The 21,760-nt window shown below is 38.9% G+C and overlaps 1 protein-coding gene across 1 annotated transcript; it reads left to right on the top strand.

Moving 5' to 3' along the window:
- The first annotated feature begins 7,628 nt into the window (after positions 1-7,628).
- LOC146001873 (uncharacterized) lies at positions 7,629-21,124 on the top strand. The gene is made up of 5 exons (XM_083139582.1): positions 7,629-7,724; positions 13,131-13,206; positions 15,606-15,752; positions 18,302-18,436; positions 20,907-21,124. Exons 2-5 carry the CDS (start codon positions 13,140-13,142, stop codon positions 21,044-21,046), a joined length of 489 nt encoding a protein of 162 aa, XP_082995708.1. The 5' UTR covers positions 7,629-7,724; positions 13,131-13,139; the 3' UTR covers positions 21,047-21,124.
- The last annotated feature ends 636 nt before the right edge of the window (positions 21,125-21,760 follow it).

The following is a 21,760-nucleotide window of genomic DNA, read 5'->3' as shown; positions in this document are numbered from 1 at the left end:
ACGCGATAAGTTTTGCCATTAATAATGCAACGAATTCGATGACTGGATTGAAGCCGTCATTCTTGTTCTTTGGACGTGATTTGTACACACCGCATGACACTCGGAAAATGGAGCTTCAGAGGGAAGATGGAACCGGGGAGAACGTCGCGGCGGAGAGACAGATGGATTACGTCATGCAGTTAAAGGAAAGAATGGGCGCGGCTTTCGAATTTGCAAGAGAAAAAGAAGAAAAGACGAGGCAAAAGGCGTCAAGGGCCTACAATAAGGACAGAAGAAGGGTTAATCTTCGTGTCGGAGATCGAGTACTGGTTCAAGAGCATAGGATTTCGTCTGCTTTTAAAACTGCATGTTTTTTCCCGAAATTCAAAGGGATCTACAGAATTCTGAATTTCACTACTCCAAATAATGTTGTTTTGGAAAAGAAAGGTGAGGGGAAGAGAGTTCTGGCTAACGTTGACCAGCTGAAGGTGATTCCGAGAAGAAATTTGAGAAGTGTGAGGGAAAGCACTCGTCCCTAAATTCTACCCTGAGAATCCATTTCAAGGGGAGGGGGTAGAAGGGCTGTGAAAAATGACGAAAAAGAAGCCGACAAGTCGACTTCGAGTTTGTACAGTAGTAATTAAGTTCCTGATTTATTGTCGCTACACATTAGAGTTCTTGTAAATTTATTTCTTGTGAATGAAAGATTTAAATTACAAACTGTTGGATTTTGTTAGGTAAACCTTTTACCGATAAAAGTAGATGAATATTCTGCACACAAGGAAATGAGATTTTCATCGCTAAGAGAATGCTGAAGGATGGCAGTTCGATGCCCGGAAAAGGAAAGGAAAGTTTCCTTATAGATGAAAAAATGGGAAAGCCATTTTAAAATCGGGTCGTGTGATCGAACGATAGAACCTTGGAAAGCATTTGAAGCTGAAATTCGGCAGGAGTCGAACCGAGTACCGCAAAGGTCCCAGACGCAAGGACTAGGGGACTAAGGAGCCGGGGTTCTTCGGATGGACCGAGGAGGAGGCTGAGTCGACCCTAGAGCGGGAGCCGGACATGTTCGTTGGAAGGTGGAGGAGCTGTCTGCACCTTGGAGCAGTCCTGATGACCAGATGACCGAGATGTCCAGTAGATTCCAGGATTCCAGGAGGAAGAATCCGTGTGGAAATTGGATATTTAGTGCAGTGAAATCGAGACACTTCTTTTTCAGAGAGACGTTTTGACGTGTAGTGAAAATAACGTTATCAGTGAACTTTTCTTTTTCAGATACAGTGCTTAACTTTTCTCAGTGACTTTAAGACAATTCACACATACTGAAATTAAATTTCAGATTGAATTGTAACGCTGGGGAGGGGGAATCTGTTACCCTGCCCCCGTGCCAGGGCAACAGTGTTTTTTTTTCTTATTGAAATATTTATTATTATGTTAATTAATTAGGTAATTACGTGTATAAACATATATATGTGTTATTAGTGTAAATCACTTTATTATGCAATTTTAGGTTCATATTATTCCATGTATAAATACCATGTAGCTCTCTGTTCTTGCTTCGTGTTTCGAACGTTCAAAAGAAAGGCGGGCAGTTTAGCTGTTAAAGATTAAAAATTTTGAAAGAAGGGCGGTTGGCAACAGACGCCAACAAAAACGTATATAAACTCCCAGATGAGAGTAGGGGAGGTCGGCTGTTGGAACTGAGACTTGGAAGGGAGAGGCTGTTTTTGCTTCGGTCAGCTAGGACCGGAGGACAGGTCTCCCGAAACGGATGCTGTAAGAGATTGGATTGCCGGGCAAGCTAGTGCCTTGGTGTCCAGTTTACAGGTAAAAGGTTAGTTTGTACTGGACGTTATTTTGAAGTAATTACGGTGCGCCGGGCAGCCTAGTGCCTTGTCACCGTGGAGGTTGAGAAATGTACACGTCGGGCGGCCTAGCGCCTGTTAAGACGTTTCTTGGAGTAACGCGAGTCTACCTTGTGACAAGCGTACTTCAGATGTAATTCATGAAATGTAAAGCATCCAGGTACAAACAATAGAGATTCCAACATCAAAAATTAGAGTTTTGGCCCGATAAATAATTAGAGAAATGAACGTTCGGATACGACATGTATATATTTCAAATTTTACGTTAATTAAACTATAGAAATTATCCAAAATTTCCGTTTTTAATTTCACACATGCTGGACAAGGTAATTTATCCCCTATAGCAATAAGGTTTCGAAAAAGTTATCCGTTGTCTCTTGTAGTTAATTATATAATTATGTTGACATGTAGCAACCCACGTGCATTGTCGTACAAAGAAAGATACCCCTAGACAAATCTGAGCCGAGTACGAAGTGCACCGAACCTAGAGTGCGGAGGTAAAGTGTGGGGGACAGACGAGTAACAGGGCCGAGCGTCCCTTTTATTTATTTATTTTTTATTTTTTTGCAAAAATAATTTGAAATCTCTATATCTCCGTTCCTAATTGAGCTAAGAGAATGGTTGATAGCTCGTTGGCCTCGGAATGAAGTCCTCTTTCCGATTCTACAATACAAAATGGGGTTTCCATTTAAAATTTCACAGTGTGATATCATTCAATTGCTTTCCTTCACTTATTAATCACGTATTTTTTCGTTTTCCGATTCGATGTTTATTTCTCACAATATGTGACAGTTCCGGGTCTTTTTGGACCAGCCGGTACCATGTAAACTAACAGACAGAAGATATTTTTATCTTTAAATTGTCACAAGTTTGAGCAAAATCAGACTATTAGTTCCTTAGATATAGATATTTACAATTTGTGGAGTTCATTTCAATATGAACATTTTATCCACATATTTTATTAGCTCATTTTAAAACACAACTTCTGAATTTTGCAAAAACAGACTAACATAAGATAGAATATGCTGAATAATAATAATAGTGGTTTGGGCAATAATCTGAATCAGAACCATGAACCGTTATTGGTTAGAAGCCTTTGTTGTACTGAGAACAGAATTGTTCAGGAACCAGTACATGTGCACCAGCAGCTGAGCAGATTTCCGGATTCCAGAAACTTCCCGAAGTCGACGAATTCTACTAGAAAGATACAGATGATAGCAAGCAAACGAGGTCCATTGTCGTAGCAGTATCCAAGGAAGCATTCACAAAAAGACACGCAGTATACAGAAGATCTTGAAATTCAGATGACAGTAAATGTGTACATAATAATGGTAATAATGTTTCAATAAACACTGCGTTACATTGTTGAGAAGGCTCATTGTTAACAGTCTTGTAACAATTCAGCGTAAGAGATTGGACAAGATACTGTGACGTAGTAAAGCCTTACTGTTAGGGACCGTCAGCGTGTTGAGTACTATTTCCATACTATTGCGCCATGAAGAGCTCTTTCCACTAAGACGAAAGGGGCGCGCACCGGGTAAAAATTACTTCGTAAGTCCGAGTTATGATTATTTTGAAGCATGCAAATAATACATTCATTGAATAACCTTTCCTCTGCCGAGGGGGTCGTCCGAAAGTAACCCCGGTTTTGCCGAGGCCTTTGGCGCGAATTTTAAATTCGTACACTTATTTGACAAAAAATGTTATAATTCGTACACTATTTGACCAATCTACTTCGGGTAACTTTTGTTTTGCAGCTAAAACATCAGGGAATGCAACTGTGCAGAAATCAAAACGTCACAGCCAATAAGAGGGGTTAGGTTGGCCGCGGTCCCCAAACTTTCAATGAAAAAAATCATAAAAATGGGGAGTTTGTTTCACATATTCGATAATGTAATGCACCCATAAATATGAAATGACTTTCATTAGGTTGAGAAAGGACCATTCTTTGAAAGTAAGGCTAAAGTTTGCTTCTCCTTTCCAAAATATCGAGGGAAGAGGGGGCAAATTCCCCATTTTTATGATTTTCTCATTGAAAGTTGGGGGCCGCAGCCCACCCAACCTCTCTTATTGGCTTTGGCTTTTTGCTTTCTATACGATTGCATGACCAAATGTTTTATCTGCACAGCAAAAGTTACCCGAAATAGATTGGTCAAATAGTCTACCAGTTATAACATTTTTTGTCAAATAAGTGAACGAATTTAAAATTCGCGCCAACTTCCATACGTAACTTTGGACTCGGGGGAAGGAGGGGATGCATATTCACACATGAGATTCGCAGGATTCATACACACAGACGCACAGACACACACACACACACACAAAAACGTCAAACATTTAATACACTTGTAATAATAAGGATTTTCGTTTGCAGCTAATCATATTTGTCATGTACACATCTCATCGCTTTGCATAAATACCTAAATATTAATGACACTGCATGTCATCTATTTATTTTCTTTTTTATCGAGAAACTGAGAAACTAACAAAATCAGCCAGCACTCGGAATCCATCCACAAAAAAAAATCTCCTTTGCAAACTCACAGATTATCTTCACATGGCCAAACTTTGCTCTGATTTTCTATTTAACAATATCCAGTCGAGGAAAGCCAGTAGTAATTAGAAGATGTCCTATTCCTCCAAACCAGTCAAGCAGGCAGCCATCACATCAGCGCCGACTAATAAGATCAAGAAGTATATTTGGTCCTTGCGGGTTAACTATATCTAATACAGAGATATTTTAAAAATATTTCGAGACTATTGTATTTACTGTTTTATCACATTGCTTGAAGCTTGAAGCAAGAAAGATTCAAACAAAAAATATATTCACTATTTCACTGATTTGGGGAATGTCCTTGTTTCTCTTCTATTTGCAGAAACGCCATTTACAAAACCACGACTTCAAATTAACCAGAGACTTCCAAGCGTGAGTTATATCCTGGCGTAAAAGCTCCATGTTCTTGATTTTTATAGCCACTATCATCTGATACCTCCTGTATTTCTTCGTGGCAGTTACTATCATTGTACAGGATAAACCTTATCGTGACTTGAACTTGTTCCTGGTATTTTTAGAAATGACGTGGGTCTGGAAGAACATCTAAGTCTAGTCGGGAAACATGCGATGGTTGGCGAATATTTTCATAGTATTTCGGAGACTCCTACGGTGGAATATAAAGCTCTGACTATGTTTTATGCATTCTTATAGCCGACTGAGACACTCTGGAAGAACCGACAAGCATTGCATAAGTAGGCAACACATTTTCAGCTTTATTTTTATCTGTAACTTAAAACAAAATATTCAGTGTCTCGCTAGGTATATTATCAAAATCAAAGCCCCATCTATATTTTTTCCTGGGATGGGCACAACAGATGATTTAAGCATAACTTAACATTGGAAATTTAATATCCAGATTTTCATAGATATGTACATAATATTCATTTCAAGACAATTACAAGGTTAGTTTTAGGTTCAGTTTCTGGGGCTGACCGGCCTGTTGCCAAAATTTTATTTTGGGGGGGAAGGGGGTTCACCCCTTTCCAGCAGCCGACATCTAAAGGCGAAAAAGTGGGAGGTAGAAGATCTGAAAATTAATTTCTCAGTATAATACAACTTATTATACAAGATGTTTAATCCTGTTCAGTGAAATTAATTATCACTGTACACTATTTAAATTAGATATATTAGTAGGATTTCGGGGGGACGGCTTCAGCCCCCTGAGCACTCTATACCTGGCTATACGTGCCTGTGGACTGGACCTTCAAAGTGGAAACCGAACCACTGTGCAATGCAAACAGGGTTGTTAAACGTCCAGGAATTTTAAATAAATTCAATTCCGGTCCACGAGAGAAAATCAGCAATCGTCAATGGGTTCTGGACCGTAAAGAACCTTTTTATCTGTAAAGTATTTCAATGCGGTCCAGGAACCTTTTTTCCGGATGAATTTAAATACGGTCCAGGAACAGTTCTTTCCAGATGAATTTAAATTCGGTCCAGTAACCTTTTTTCCAGAACCAATTTAAATTCGGTCCAGGAACCTTTTTCCGGACGAATTTAAATTCGGTTCATCAGGAACCCTTTTCCCTACATCAATTTAAATACGGTCATTGAAACAATACGCAACTTGGGACGAATTTAAATTGTGCGAGGAGAAAGGTTCCACTCCTGCAGCGGAATCCAATAGAATCCATTAGAATTTATGGGTTTCTGAACCTTTAACTACCCTGAATGTAACTCCACCAGGAAATGAACCCAGGATCCTTTCCTTGATCATAAGATGAAAGCAGTAGCAGATGTTTCTGAAATGGAACTATTTCTATGTTCTACAGTGGAGAGATTGTTGTTCTATGTCTACTTTATGCACATATAGGCTAATCGGGACTGGATTTACAGTTTAAAGTGAGATCTGAACCACTGTGCCATGTGCTTCCACCGGATATCGAACCGGGACTCCTTGATTACAAGGCGAGGACGTTACCACTATGCCATCGAGGAGGCCCTAGCAAAAATGGCAGAAGAAAAGAGACGAGCTTGAGATTTCATTTCCTCACTAGAAACTGTCACTAACTTTTGAAATATTTTATCTAGGATACTTCCTCTTTGTGCACCCAATTAAGCAGGTAACATGATTGTCTTGCGATTAACAAGTCCATATTTTATATTTCCTGTGTCAAGTTATTTGATTGTCTAGTAAATCTAGTCTCGAGTATATGAGTATTAAGGGCTTAGTTCTGTCTGAAATACCAGTTTTATCTGGTTTGGAAACTGGAAAATGTGAGAAAATTTTACGTTAATGTATCCATTTATTCCTTTACTACAGTGCGTTCGTTTTGCCTCTGGGCCGAGATAGCGCGTGAACAACTTTGAACAACACAAGTTAGTACACGTAATGCGATATAAATATAATTGTCTACATGCTAGAGATATGTGCGTAAATAAGCGAGACGTTACGGGGCGAAAATGCCGGCATCTGCCCCATGTCACGCGCTATCTCGGCCCAGAGCCAAAACGAACGCACTGTATCTGAAAAGGGATTGTTCGAACATTATTTTTTCGTTGCAATACGATTCTATCCCTATTTTTATGGGTGGGCCACTTGCCCCCGTGTCCCTCCCGTTAAATTCGCCAGTGAGCGAAACATCAGAAATAAGCAAATCAAAAAATAACTTGCAGGAAGTCCAATACAGAACCGCCGGACCCTGTGGCCGAGTGGTTAGCACATCGCGCTGCGACGCCAAGGGTCCCGGGTTTGAATCCCGCTCGAGCTTGTTTGTGAATGTAAATTCATCACTCATCCCCATCTTCGCAAATCAGCCAAGAGGCACAAAACGCGAAGTAAAATAAACTAAATCAATCAATCAAACAAATCTAATTCATAACCTTGTGCTGGTACGAAAGAAATCCTAGATATTAATCGAAGTGAAGTGGAACTCTTACTATCCCGCTCAGACAAGAAAAACAAAAATTTACTTTTTTTTTGGAATCAAAATTCATGGATGACCTTGGTATTCATTAGTAGGTTGGCTACCGACTTCATTGCAATCCCGAGAGAGAATTCGTGATTACAGAGCGATCAGACGTTCGTGACTCTAAATCACAGACTAACAGAAACCTTTTAGCATGCGTTTATGAAGGATTCCTTAATTCTAGATCCAGAATGTGGGAATCTTTTTGGATTTTTTTTTGGACAGGGTCCAAGTGGGCGGGGCTATGTGTGTGACGTGATTGGATTCCTCGCCTTTTAAACTTTTTTCGTCTTCGGCAACTTTATTGGTAATTAAACACCAAAGGAAGGTCGATACGGATATGTACATACCTATATAAGGCAAACACGTTTTGCGTTTTTGTAAATTCGTATCCCCTCTGCAGATTCAAGGAGACGGGTGAGTACTGTCTATACTGGAACATCGCCGAATTTACAATAGTTAACGTAGCAGTTTTGTAATCAAGGGTTCTGCTTCTATTCCAAGATAACCTATTAATAAGAACTTTGATATTCGCGAAGGTTATAACATAAAATAAATGTTAATTGCTACAAAAATTATTTATGTATGTACAATGAGATGTTCTAAACATTTTCTCATCCATTCGAAATTGTGAAGTAACTTGAATTTGACATAAAACTCGAATTGTGGCTTTTTTTGGAAAATTTGAACCAAAAATACAGCGAAAATCAAACATTCTTGTGTTTTAGGTTTAAAAAAATAAAATGTACCATGTGTATGCGCAGGGTTTCCAAAATTTTATGCAAACGAAAACTATGTTGCACGTCTAAATGGATGTTTTCCACGATTTTTTACTTTCTACCGGATCGTTTTGCATCCCCGCGTAAACGGACGCAGTTCTGACGGAGATCGAGTACGTACCCACCGTCACACGGGAGCCGCAACCTCGGCATTTGCGGATCTGAACAACAAGCCACGGTGGTTAGCAGCTTGGGCTGCAGGTCCATGGCCCGACGGTTGTAATTCAAATTGGAGACTGTACGAGCGTAAATCCCCTCCGAGTGGCTTTGATTTCTGACCAGCACAAGCGAGAAATAATTCCCTCCGAACACAGAACGAAAAGCCATATTTCCAGGTGGTTGTCAGCTCGGGCTGCAAGACGTCGTAAACTTCAGAACCTCTCGCAGTCCGGTATAATTGATAATTGATAAAATTTATGTTATGTTTCCGATAAATACTTTCTACCTTTTCCTAGGCATCGGTAAGTGCGATCAATAGTTTCTTTGTGGGTTGTTAAATGTCCAGTAATTTTAAATAAGCAAACGCAAATGTGTTTTGGACGGTAATGAACATTTCTATCTGTAAAGTACTTCGATTCGGTCCAGGAACCAATATTCCTGATAAATTTAATTACGGTCCAGGAATCTATTTTCCGGATCAATTTAATTACTGTCCACTGAAACAATAAGCAGCTTGTACCGAATTTAAATTGTGCGATGTTACGTTCCTAGCAACTTTTCTCACCCTTTACTCCTATAGCCGGGAGCATTGAGGCTCTAAGGGTCTACACTGAAACCTATCTTCAGGGTAGGCGCAGAACAAATCCAACCAAAGTCGTGAAGTTTTAATGAAATGTTTATTTACTGCTTGAGTACTTACAGCCAGTGGTTAGGTAATTCTTAACTGGAACTTGGAGATTAATTGTTAATAGATAATTTCAAACTTACTAGAAAGGTCAAACTAGGGTGGCCCAAACCTAGGTTTTACAGAAGAGCGGCATACACCTATTCACTTCTTCCTAGACTTGGAGTTATCACCCGAGATCGCCAATTTAGGTTTTTACAGAAGAGCGGCTTGCACCTATTCACTTCTTCCTAAATTGGAACTTATATCCCATTCGGCTAACCTAGGTTTTACAGAAGAGCGGCATACACCTATTCACTTCTTCCTAGATTAGACCGTTCCTATTTGGCCAGTCTAGGTTTTACAGAAGAGCGGCTTGCACCTATTCACTTCTTCCTAGACTGACACTAGAACAGACCTCCTTACGGACCAAACTACTTCGTATTTATACCCAAAGTTCCAGCCTCGAACACCTGTCTTTAGGTAATTTCTTATTACAATACTCCAAATTACAAGAGAAATATATTTGAAAAATACATAGTTTGTCAATTAATAATTTACAAAGAAAGTTTACATATTCATTTGAGTTAACAATTATTTCTTTAACGTTGATAAAATCTTACATTTTGGAAATATACAAATTTAAATGTTCCGCCATTATTTAATTACAATTAGGTAAGTTCATCAAACATTGATAATCTTTGATTGGCAAATCTATATTTACATCATAATAAATGCCCGTTGTCTTAAGCGAGCTGACTTCATTAGATTGCTACAGAAAGGTGAATACATCAGTTCAACAACGCCTTGATTGGCGCGTTCATATTTGCGTCACAACATGTAGTATCACGGACATTAACAAGGACTTGAGGTAACACTATATCAATTTTTATTTTAACACGGAATTGCAAAGTTACAAAATAGGTAAGGTCGTAACAGCGAGAAAAAAAAAGGTTTCGGTGCTGTAGCGGAACCCAATAGAATGTATGGGTTCTTGAATCTTGAATAACTCGATAAAAAAGGCAAGACTTTCGTATAGGCCTGCCGCTGCCGTCAGAACCTCTATGTAGTTCAAGGTTATTAGAATTGCACGACTTTTATTGCTAACTATACATGTTTTCAGAGAGAAATGACAGTTTACATGGATAACGGTTAATCACTTAAATAGCTCCTCATACTTCTCAATTTTCTTGACATTACAAACATGCAAGCTTTAGCCATGCATTTAGATATCACTCCATTCGAGCGGTTCTGCATTGTATTATCCATGAACAAAACTGGTCTGTCACGACGAATACGTGTTCAAGATCATGTTACGCATTGTAAGGTTTGCAAGTTTATGGACTGTTATTGCCAAGTGAAGAGCAGCAGTGCTATCTGTTGGTCACTTCTAGAACTGATGTGAACTTGTTACGTTCATTTCATCTGCATGGTTGAGGCTATTCTTAGTTGTATGTCTGGACGTATCCAGCCGGGGGACAAGTGGGGCACTTGCCTTCCCTCGTGGTGAAAAATTTCATTACGTTCATTGTGCTTTTTAACGTGGAAAGTAAAGAAATGTTATTACTAGGGCTTGGAAGTTGAGCAAAAATACTTTTTTTCCCCCTAGTGTCCGAAGACGAGGCCCAACATAATATATGTTCATTTTGGGTCATTGTAGGCCAGAAAAAGGTGGGTTTTATTTGTCCTTTTTTGCCTTTTTCTGCGTTTTTTGGCTTATTGGTCCTTTTTTAGCCTTTTTTTAGGTCTTAATGGCTTTTTTTTGCAACTTCACCTTCTTTCGACTAAGTTTTTACTGCCCATTCTCAATTCGAATCGGCATCACTTCATCACCTCTTAAACATCCTTTCTGTAGTAAAGAAATTAATATATATATATATATATTTGAACCATCCCTGAAACGACAGAAAAACGTTTTTGGACGACTGAAGCAGGTATGGTACAAGGTCCTTTAACAGTAACTTGTCTGGAAGGTCGCCCTGTAAGTGGAAACTTTATCTTGTTTTGAAGCTTTCAGTTTTTTCGCACTGTGTGTTCCATACCACCAGAATTTTGTATTTTTTTATTCATTAATATGTAATTAAAACTGAAGTTATTAATTAATTTGGATCACATTTATACGTCCTTTTTTCCGTTTTTAGGTCCTTCTTTTAATATTTTTAGGTTTTCTTGGCAATTAAAAGGTATTCAACTTCCGAGCTATAGTTAGTACATTCCAAACAAAACTTTGCGGTTCCTAGATAGTGTTGCTCCCCTTGAAAAAAAAAGTCTGGGTACGCCCATGGTTGTATGTTTGATATTAGGCCTATGCCGTTAAATTATACTTACGCAGCAGTCCTAGCCTGAAGGGAGGATTCAGGAGGGGGTCATGCCCCAATATTGTCAAATTACCCTAAATAAAATTAAAAAAATAACAGACACATTGGCCGATTTAGCGGGAGGTGACAACTATGTATTACGAAATGTGATTTTTCGTTACATCCCAACAAAAAACAAAAAGTTCTAGCAACACGAAATAATTTTTTAAAATTATATCCTTTTCCGGACTGCCAAAGAATACAAAATGAAAAGTTTAGAGCAAATAGGCCAACAAAAATTGAATCCAGGACATCTTGATTACAGGTCGATAACATTAATGCTACTGTAAAACATTAATAGACATCAGCCGAAGCAGTGACGGCGCTAGCAGATAGAACTGAAAAGGTTTTGTAGCTTTTACATGCAATTACCAGTTCGTTAGATTTTTACAAGTAAAAAAAAAAATCTGACGAAAATTCAACAACATTAACATGCAAGAAAAATCGACAATAAGAAAATAATATGGTTACGAGTTACCTACACTGTAATGAATACTACAGAGGGGTTCACGCCCCCTCTCTTTAGCATAAAGTTCCTAAAATAAATGTAACAGATACACGAAAATGTGATAAAATATATGACTGATACAAAAATCATAACATCTTCTTGAAAGATTTTCAATAATAACACTATTCATGATAGTTTATTTTCCTAATCGTATATCGTATCCTCTGGCCGTGTCCGAAAAAGGCAAGACTGTACTTGAAGCGAGCATACTTCGAGAATGGCCCCTCCGTGCGGTCTTGAAGTCGTCGACTGGAAGTGAAAATCTTTCGAACTGCACTTCGACTGCAGCGCCAAATACGATCAGTAGATATAACCGAGGATAAGTTACTTTTCCACGTTTTAAACACTTGTTTGTCACCACATAAATCACATAGCATCACTTAAATTTCCACACATTAGAAGAACTGCAACGCAACCAACGACTTGCTGGCCTTCTAACTCCGCGATTTCAAACAAATGAACAACAAGTCCACTTGTCACGTGACCAAGCTTGCAACGATGCGTGCTTGTGAACTTGGCGCTTTCGAACTACATACACTAGGTGACGTCACTTTCGCCAAGACCATACTTCAACTCTGCATTTTGTACCTTTTGCACACGGTACTAGTGTTGTATATTCTTAGGAACCAATGTTAATTGTTCATTGTCTATTGTTTCTATTACTTACACTTGCATGGACGTCCGCAGCATTTTTTCCAGGGAGGGGCAAGTAAGGTTTTTTTTCAGGGGGGCAAACAAGGCACATTTTCAGCAATAATAGTGTTGTTCCCTGAAAAAACTTTTCTTAAATTTTCATTTATCATGTTCGTGCAAATAATTAACACATATTATTGTGGCTGAAATGAACTTATGTGTGTGGAATATATAATTCTTGGTTGACTTTCATTTTCCAGGAGGGCATGTCCCCTCTTGCCCCCTTCCGGACGCCCATGTACAGTTGTTGTACAACCGCGTTTCGAGAGAGCACCTCTTCTCTACTCTTCAGGTCATGGGCGTAACTTAGGACTTAACTTTGGGGGGGACAGGATCGAACTTGGGGAGGAGTCGAAAAGTTTTCCATGGGATAAAAATATCGTCCGAAATAACTGCTACATTTGCGAAATTACAAATCTTATTATTTATTACCTTGCTCCTAAGGTCTCAGGATGTTAACAAAATCATCCTGAAAGTTTTTGGCGGTTGGGCACCTTCCAAAAGTTCTCCCGTATTATCACAGCACTATAATTGCCTTAAATACTACACCACTGCCTCCGGAATGATACTGTGATTCCAACTCAAGATATTGTAACGAAGTTCAAGATTTTAATATTATTACTGAACATGTTTTTAAATACATTTTTCTTTGTTTTATTCCAGTTCGTAGACATGATGATGTACTCTTTGGCTCTTGTTATACTTGTATCATGTATTATACATGAATACAGCGTGGCAGGTATGTAACATTCGGCATGTACCTTATACTATGAGAGGTATTTGACAATAATATTAATAGGGGTGTCAAGGGTTGATCCCGGACGCTTATTTTAGTATTTGTGTTATTTTAAAAAATATTTTTATAAACGCTGTATCTTCTATTGTGAATACGTTCAGTACTCGAGTCATGGACGGCTTTGAGTACAAACAAGGGTGTCTCTTTCCATTTGTTTTTTTCGTTAATTTCACTAAGTCATATTCATTATTGCGATTGCCTACATTAGTTACAGTGTTACACATTAGTAGACCTCAGATTTTTAGGTTCTAAAAAATGTGTTTTTATGTACCTAAAATAGGGTCTAGAAATCCTAAAGTAGATCCTAAAAAGTTAGGTTCGAAAAATCTTGAAGTAGGTTAAAAAAACTTAAAATAATTCCAAATTCCTGAAAAAATGCTGATTAGGTATAGTTACCGGCAATGAAATTGGGACACCTATATCCTGAAATACGCACAATCTTGCATAACGTTACGTGTGTTGCCTAACCCTACGGTGATGGCAGAACTTACCACTGGAAATTTGCTATTAAAATCCACTCTTCGCCGTATAGTTAGGCAACAATCTTTCTTCATGTTATCCACAGTCAAAATCCGCAATTTTGTCTGTGAGGATCATCTTACATGCTTAAAATAATCTTTCAACAAAAACATAGTCAGTGGTGCAAACTTCAATGTTGAAATGTTAGTTTGCAAAGCGTGAATGCCACAAAGCACCGAAGTGACAGATCTCACCACTTTGGATTTTACAGTTAACAGTGCCACCAGTGAGGAATTAAGGTGGGTGCTATTGGTGCTGCATTCCTGAAATAGGCCCAGATGAAAACAGACGAGAATTTTCCGAAAGCTGAACAGTTTTCACTTGCTATATTATCCTGAAAATCAATCTTAGAATGAAATTTGGAGTCCCAATTTTGTTGCAGCATCAGGCCCTGAGTGGCACCAGACAATTTGCTTTGTTTAGAGCTTTGAAGAATCTCCATGGACTTGGAGGAAGGGAAATCGACACAATCGTCATTCGATTTTTGATTGACTAAACAAAGCAAATGCCTCTGTGTGACGTAAAAATCCAGTAGAATTTATAAAAGTATACAAGAACCTAAAAACAGGCTTGATTAGGCAAAATAGGTTTTTTAGGCACTATAAAACTTCATCAGTTGTTGCGTTTTTTAACGAAACGCTGACATAACTTATCATTTCTTGTACACCTGTAAAGGAAAAAATAGGTTAAAAACCTAAAATACGACGTCTACACATCAGTGAAGGCGTTAAAGGGGGGTTAGGAGGCACGGGCGGCCCCTGGACTCCTATTCAACCTCCTTTACCACCACAAGTAAACAAGGAAAGCTAATAAATAAATGCGTTCTTGGCCTCCCCTCTAACGTAGTGGTAACGTCGCCTTGTAATCAAGGGGTCTCGGGTTCGATACCTGGTAGAGGCACATAGTGGTTCCAATCCCACTTTAAACTATAGGTCCAGTCCCGATTAGCCTTACTGTGCATAAAGTGGACTTAAAACACCAACTCAATAGACTCCCAGTCGAGGCATATAATGGTTCGGGTTTCTCTTGAAACTGTAGACCAGTCACGGTTAGCCTTACTGTGCATAAAATGGACTTAAATCAACAACTCAACTCAATTTTGTACAATGTACCGAATTAAAGTCAAAATTTCAACAAGTATATATTAAAACATTTGTACTTGGTGCAGAGTCTGAAGAAGACCTTGCTAGAAGGTTGAAACGTTACGTTTAGTTTATGTTTTATAATAAAATAAATTACTGCCTTGGTCAGCATATTGAGTTTTTCATATCATGGAAACAAGGTTTAATGGTGTTATAAGTATATATTGTATTTTACACATAACATTTGTAGTAAAATAAGTTTATAACTTCTAGTTTTTTAGTTGTTTTTTTTAATATCAACTGCCAAAACCCCAAACAGTAGGTTGCCCATGACCCATGAGTAATCCACCATAAACACAGATTCAAAAATGAGCTCCCCGATGACGTACAGGTTTCTTGGTCGCCTTGTAATGAAGGGGTCCTGGGTTGGATTCACCGTGGAGGCACATAGTGGTTCGTATCCCATTTTAAACTGTAGGTCCAGTCCCGATTAGCCTATCTATGTATAAGGTGGAGTAAGACAAGAAATCAAACTTAAAAGAACCTCCAACATCGATTTCAAAAGGTTTAAAACAATCTTAAGTCAACAAAGATTAAAGTGGGGATATTATCTTCCAAGGTTTTAAAACATATTAGTAAATCTTCAATCAGCATAATGACTGAATGGGTGACAGTTAACAAGAAAGCTCATAACCCCCGATAGAAAGTCGTTGTTCCGCCACTGATTTCAATGTCTTTCAGGTGACAAGCTCGGCTACTGCCCGCACTCCAGCAGGGCAGGAATCTGCCAGACAACTTGCAAGTCGGACGAGCAGTGTGTGGGGAAACTCAAGTGCTGCGCTAACAACTGTGGGGCTCGCACGTGCACCACTCCACAACCTTATATATGTGAGTAGAATCTGGGTTGTTAATATACGTACATACAAGGTACATGACATTTCAAGCGACAGCTGTAGGAGTTGCAGACACCACACTTAGAAGCTAGGCTTAATGCGATACTTCCCAATACAGTCACATAAGAAGAAGAAGGTTGTTGAAGGTCCAGGAATTTTAAATAAATTTTATACCGTCCGGGGGAGAAAATGAGCAAGTGTAAATGGGTTCTAGGCCGTAAAGAACCTTTTTTATGTTTAAAGTATTTCACTTCGGTCCAGGAACCTTTTTTCGGGATCAATTTAAATACGATCCAGGACGCGTATTTCATAAATGCACATGAGATTTGCAACCTGACAATTTTCAACCAGTCACAAGGGAGAAACATGCTGACATGCAACCCTTCGTTCGACAGAGCTGATGTTTACAAAAGTGTTTCAATGCAAGTAAAATCAAAGCTCAGTTGATTACTATAATTGGAGAAAAACAATCAGTATATTATAAATTTTGCTACATATATATAACTTTTTGGAAATATAAGTTTTTTTTCCAAAAGCAGTAAAAATGAAAACGAACTGAGTAAAAAAAATCTCACAACTCTTTGTGTTGTGACGGTAGTTTTTTTTGGGTGAAAGGGCAAAGTATTTTCTGCAAGAAAATTATATTGGACGTTGGAAAGAGTGGCCCAAGTACCATGACGGCTTCCTCGACGGAAGAGAAAGTGGGTGGTGACAAGTTCGTCATGACGTCACCTTCACACCTGGCCGTTGATTGGCTAATAACTCGCTGGTTGCGAATCCCATGTGCATTTGTGAAATACGCGTCCAGGACCCTGTTTTCCGGATCAATTTTAATACGGTCCAGGAACCTTTTTCCGGATCAGTTTAAATACGGTCCAGGAATTTTTTTCCAGATCAATTTAATTACGGTCCAGGGACATTTTTTCACTGAAACAATAATCAGCTTGGACCGAATTTAAATTGTGCGAGAAAAATGTTCCGGTTCTGTTGCAGAACCCATTAGAATTTATGGGTTTCTGGACTTTTAACAACCCCGAGTAAAACTCCTCTTTTTGGAAGAAAAGCAGGTACTTGTTTGGTAGTGAACACAACTTACAATGCCGATGTCCCATTGGCTGTTGGCTCTGATACCGAAGGAGCCAATTGGAAACGATATCGAGAAGAGAATAGACTTGTGTTTTAGTCGAGGGTCATTTTTAAGTTCATTTGAAAGTCCCTCAAATTTTCTAAAGGGAAACCTACCTTTTTTATTTATTATTCTTTTTCCTTGTACAAAAATAAACAACTTTCCTAGAAATAATTCTATTGGGCGCGTAGTTTTACAGATACATGAGAAGTAAAACGTGATAACAGGCATGTATACTATTTCATCAGCATAGAAAATTTTATTCCAAAAACAAGAGAGATTGAGTATGCAACTACGTATTACAACGAGGGCCTCTCCCATCGTGTAGTGGTACAGTCACGGACTTTTCTGGGTTGCAACAATCCAGTTGACTCTCTAACTACTCCGTAGCCTTCTTAAACCCGAAGGTTCATGGCTGCAGCAACACAGGCCTTCCATCTTTCCCTATCTTGAGCAAGTTCTATATACTCTTTTCCATCCCTACCAATTTCCCTTAGGTCCATCTCAACGTTGTCCCTCCATCTTCGTCTTGGTCTTCCTACAGGTCTCTTACCATCAGGTTTCCCAACAAGAATCCTGTAAACTCCTCTTTCCTCTCCCATTCGTGCCACATGGCCTGCCCACCTAAGTCTTCTTGATTTAATTATTCTAATAATATCTGGACATGAATACAAATTATGTACTTCTAAATTATGTAACCTTCTCCACTTACCTGTATCCTCATCCCTTTTAGGTCCAAATATTTTCCTAAGGATCTTATTTTCAAATACTCTCAATTTATGTTCCTCTTTCAATGTAAGGGACCAAGTTTCACATCCATATAATACTACAGGCAAAATTACTGTTTTGTATATTTTAACTTTTAGTTTCTTAGATATTAAACGAGAAGACAAAAGTTTATGAAGAGAGAAGTAACATGCATTTCCTGAATTAAGCCTACCTTTTATTTCCTCTTTAATATCATTTTCATTTGTTAATATTACTCCTAAGTATTTGAATTTGGAAACTGGTTCAAACGAGTTGTTATCAATAATTAGATTTTGATTATTACCTAACACTTGGTTTCGGCCTGTAAGCATATATTTAGTTTCCTCGTTAACTTCCAAACCTATCTCTTTAGCAGTTTTTAAAAATAATTTAGCATTATTCTTAATTGTATTCACATCATCCCCCAGTAAGTCTACATCATCTGCATATGCTAACAACTGAGTCACACCATTTAATTTTAGTCCTTTTTTAGTTTCTTTTACCTTCCAGTTGACTCTCAATGGGAGTTTTCCAACCTAGACTAATATATTCTCGATATTTTTCAGGGTGTTGATTAACCGAATATGTGGTGGAGGTGTAGGGAAGGTAAATTTCGTAACTTGCATATCTTGAATTTTCAATAATTTATATTTTATTATTTTATCTTGTAGCCAAGGATGGGTTCTGCCCCAACCCTAGACCAGGTATTTGCAGATCGACGTGCTCGCATGATGGAGAGTGTCCAGGGAGCTTCAAGTGCTGCAAGAACATATGTGGCGCCCACACATGTGCTTACCCTCAAAAAGGTTAATTCCGTTGTCTACGTCATTGTCCATCCATATGTAAAGCTAGTAATATAGAAATTAATAAAAAAAAGTACAAAGTTTACTGATCTGTATTATTGAAACTGCTGGCACAGACAGTCTAAAGGATTCTGTACCGTAGTATATAATATTATGGGAACATGAGCCGCGGTTTGAGCGGGCATACAGTGCATGTTCAAATCCAATATTTTCATTGCTAACTAACTCACTATCCTTGTTGAACCCACAGGTTTATGACTGCAGAAACACAAGCCTTCCACCTGTCCCTATCCTGGGCTAGAACAATCCAATCTTTTCCATCCTTACCGATGTCCTTTAGGCCCATCTCACGTTATCCCTTCATCTTCGTCTTGGCCTTCCTACAGGTCTCTTACCATCAGGCTTCCCAACAAGAACCCTGTAAACTCTTCTTTTCTCTACCATTCGTGCCTGATATCCCTTGGATACGAACCAAACAGTAATGCATGTATATTCCCTTTCCGGAATGTCTGGAGTAAGAGAACGCGAACGCGTCCTTAGCGCACGTTGCGGCTGTGTGCCTCGTCCAATGAACGCGCGGAGGGGAGAGGATCGCGCGGGAGGGGGAGACTCGACTGGTCCAGTAGTTCTATAGTAAACATGACAGCTCGCAAGCCTACTAGGGGAATTCTGCATTCTGCACCCTTCTCCACTTTGTCTGGGCCCGCCCACAAGCTTTCCCCTCTGCGCGTCGCTACTCCAGACATTCCGGAAAAGGAATATAGTGGCTATGGATTTCACTAAGTCTCATTAATGGGTATCTGGGGGCAAGCCTGGGAGATATAGGCGGCTGGAGGGTGACAATGATCACATCACTCTCCCACCTCCACTTCTACCCACATGCCTTAAATATTTAGCGGATAACTTTACTTTCATTTATCTGTATTTTTAATATTTAAGCATAATATTATAAGGTTTATTACAAAAAATAATGAAAAGTTGTGTTAATTTATTTGGTAATCAGGGCTGGGATAATTATGCATTTTGTATACTGCATATTTAAGGATTTTTAACTAAACATGCATATTTCATATGCAGGTGCATATTTGTATGAAAATAAGTTGATGTTGTGAATATTTTTGTACGCACAACCAAAACCGAGCATATAGTGTATTTACATTTCTTCTCCTCGCCTCTCTTTTCTTTATCTTTTCTCTGTCTTTCTTCTTTCAACAACTTCAAACAAGCTTCAAAAGTATAGAAGATGTTAAAGAGGCCCTCGCCCAAGTTGAAGATCCTGTGTGTGCGTGTACAGAAATGGGATGCAGTATTGGAAAAGAACAGTGGGTTTGCAACGATGGTGAAAGTTTGCAAAATTCTGCATACAAATGGACAACGTGTGGATGATCTGGAACTTGATGTGTCTGGATTTGTTGCCCTAAAATACAGTCCACTTGTATCTTGCGAAGTGGAACGTGTGTTTTCTGAATATAAGACTATTCGAGCTGAAAACAGGAGTTTCAAGTTCGAAAATTTGAGACATCATGTTATTAAATGCAATCATGATCTTGATCTGTAATGTATTGCGTTTCATTTAACGCAGAAGCATATTAATTGAAAAAAAATCTGTGTAGAGAACGAGCATTAAGAATAATGCATATTCATTGCCTGGCATCTAATCTTTCATAGTTTGTAATATACAGCATTTATAAATTAAAAGGGTTTTTAAAGTGCATATTTAAGTGCATATTTTACACTTTTTAGCCATATTTGCATGCATATTTTGCGTTTTGTTAGTGCATAATTATCCGAGCCCTAGTCATCAGCAAAGAAAAGAAGAGCTCGCTTACAGTTTATGCATAAAACAGGTTTTACGATAATCTGGATCACTGTAAAAGGAACTTCATTACGGTAACTGTAGCTGTAATATTTGTAAAAAGAGTAACTGAAATTGTAGCCAAGTTTTACTTTTTGGGTAAGGTAAACAAAATGCAACGAGAAGACTTCGGTGGACAGGCCATGTGGCATGAATGGAGAGGAAAGAAGAGTTTACAAGATTCGTGTCGGGAAACTTGATGGTGGTAGGAAAGGCCAAGACGATGATGGAAGGATAACGTTGAGATGGACCTAAAGGGAATCGGTAAGGATGGAAAAGAGTGGATTGTTCTTGCTCAGGATAGGGACGGATGGAAGGCCTGTGTTGCTGCAGCCATAAACCTCCGGGTTTAAGAAGGCTAGAGAGTTAGTTAACTTTCCAAAGGTACTGAATCCACATTTGTATCGTTAGTTGTTGCCGTGTTAGAATTTTAACAAAGAACAAACAGAAATATATTTTCTGTGATTCGAACCAGAGACCTTTGGACCAAGCAGCAGCATAATTGCATGTTAACTGCTTCATATAGTGTTCCTTGTTCTATTAATATTGTAAATAAGAATATATTTCTCATAATTTCATTATAATTCCTATTAATACTTGTGTATTTTTTCGAAACAGCTAAGACGGGGTATTGCCCATCCCCTAAACCGGGGGTGTGCACCTCCAGCTGCTCCAGAGACGAAGATTGTGGAGGAAGTTTCAAATGCTGTAAAAACTCGTGCGGGGCTCTTTCCTGCGCTTTTCCTTACAAACCATGAAAGTATGACGTTGCTCAAATTGTAGTTATGAAAAATAGCATGTACTAATATTTAATAAATGTTCAATTATACATTAAAGTGATTGTTGTTTCTTTAACACCTAATGTAATAATAATAATAATAACCCGTGGCTCGACAGCCCTTGAAGGCCCTAGGCAGATCTCCCGACTGCCAGTTTCCCTCCCACAATCCTACCTAGAGGTGTGGAGATCTTCAACCAGTATTGGGTGACGTTGGGTCAGCACGTCGAACCCCCAGCCGTTGTAGGAGATTTCGAAGACCGGGTTACGCTACTCACTCGTAACCCCCCAATTTCCTCACGATGGTGGGTTGCCACCTGTTCTATACACAGGCCGAGAACCCAGAGACTGAACCCAGGCGGACTGGAACCCATGCCGTCCCGGAGGAGGACTTAATACCTAATGCTCTCCCTATAATCAAGAGCCTTGAGTGGGCTTGGTAGAGTGGTTAAGGTTGCAACTTATACTGTAGTTCCACCACCGATTGGAATAGTTTGGCCAAAAAATTGTCAAAGCTTTATTTGAGTCCAATTTTATGTTCAGATACTGTAACACAGTGGTTCTCAACCGCCAGGCCGCGGCCAGATACCGGACATTTATATACTGCGTACCAAGAAGTTCTCCTGATATTTGTCATTGTACAGCAATTAATACTACCAAGTAATAGTATAACAGTCATCATCAATTTCCCAAT

Source organism: Lepisma saccharinum, chromosome 18, assembly GCF_977018435.1.
Source record: "Lepisma saccharinum chromosome 18, izLepSacc3.1, whole genome shotgun sequence".
Taxonomy (NCBI): domain Eukaryota; kingdom Metazoa; phylum Arthropoda; class Insecta; order Zygentoma; family Lepismatidae; genus Lepisma; species Lepisma saccharinum.
The sequence above is the reverse complement of the archived record's forward strand: the minus strand, read 5'-3'. Positions and strand labels throughout refer to the sequence as shown.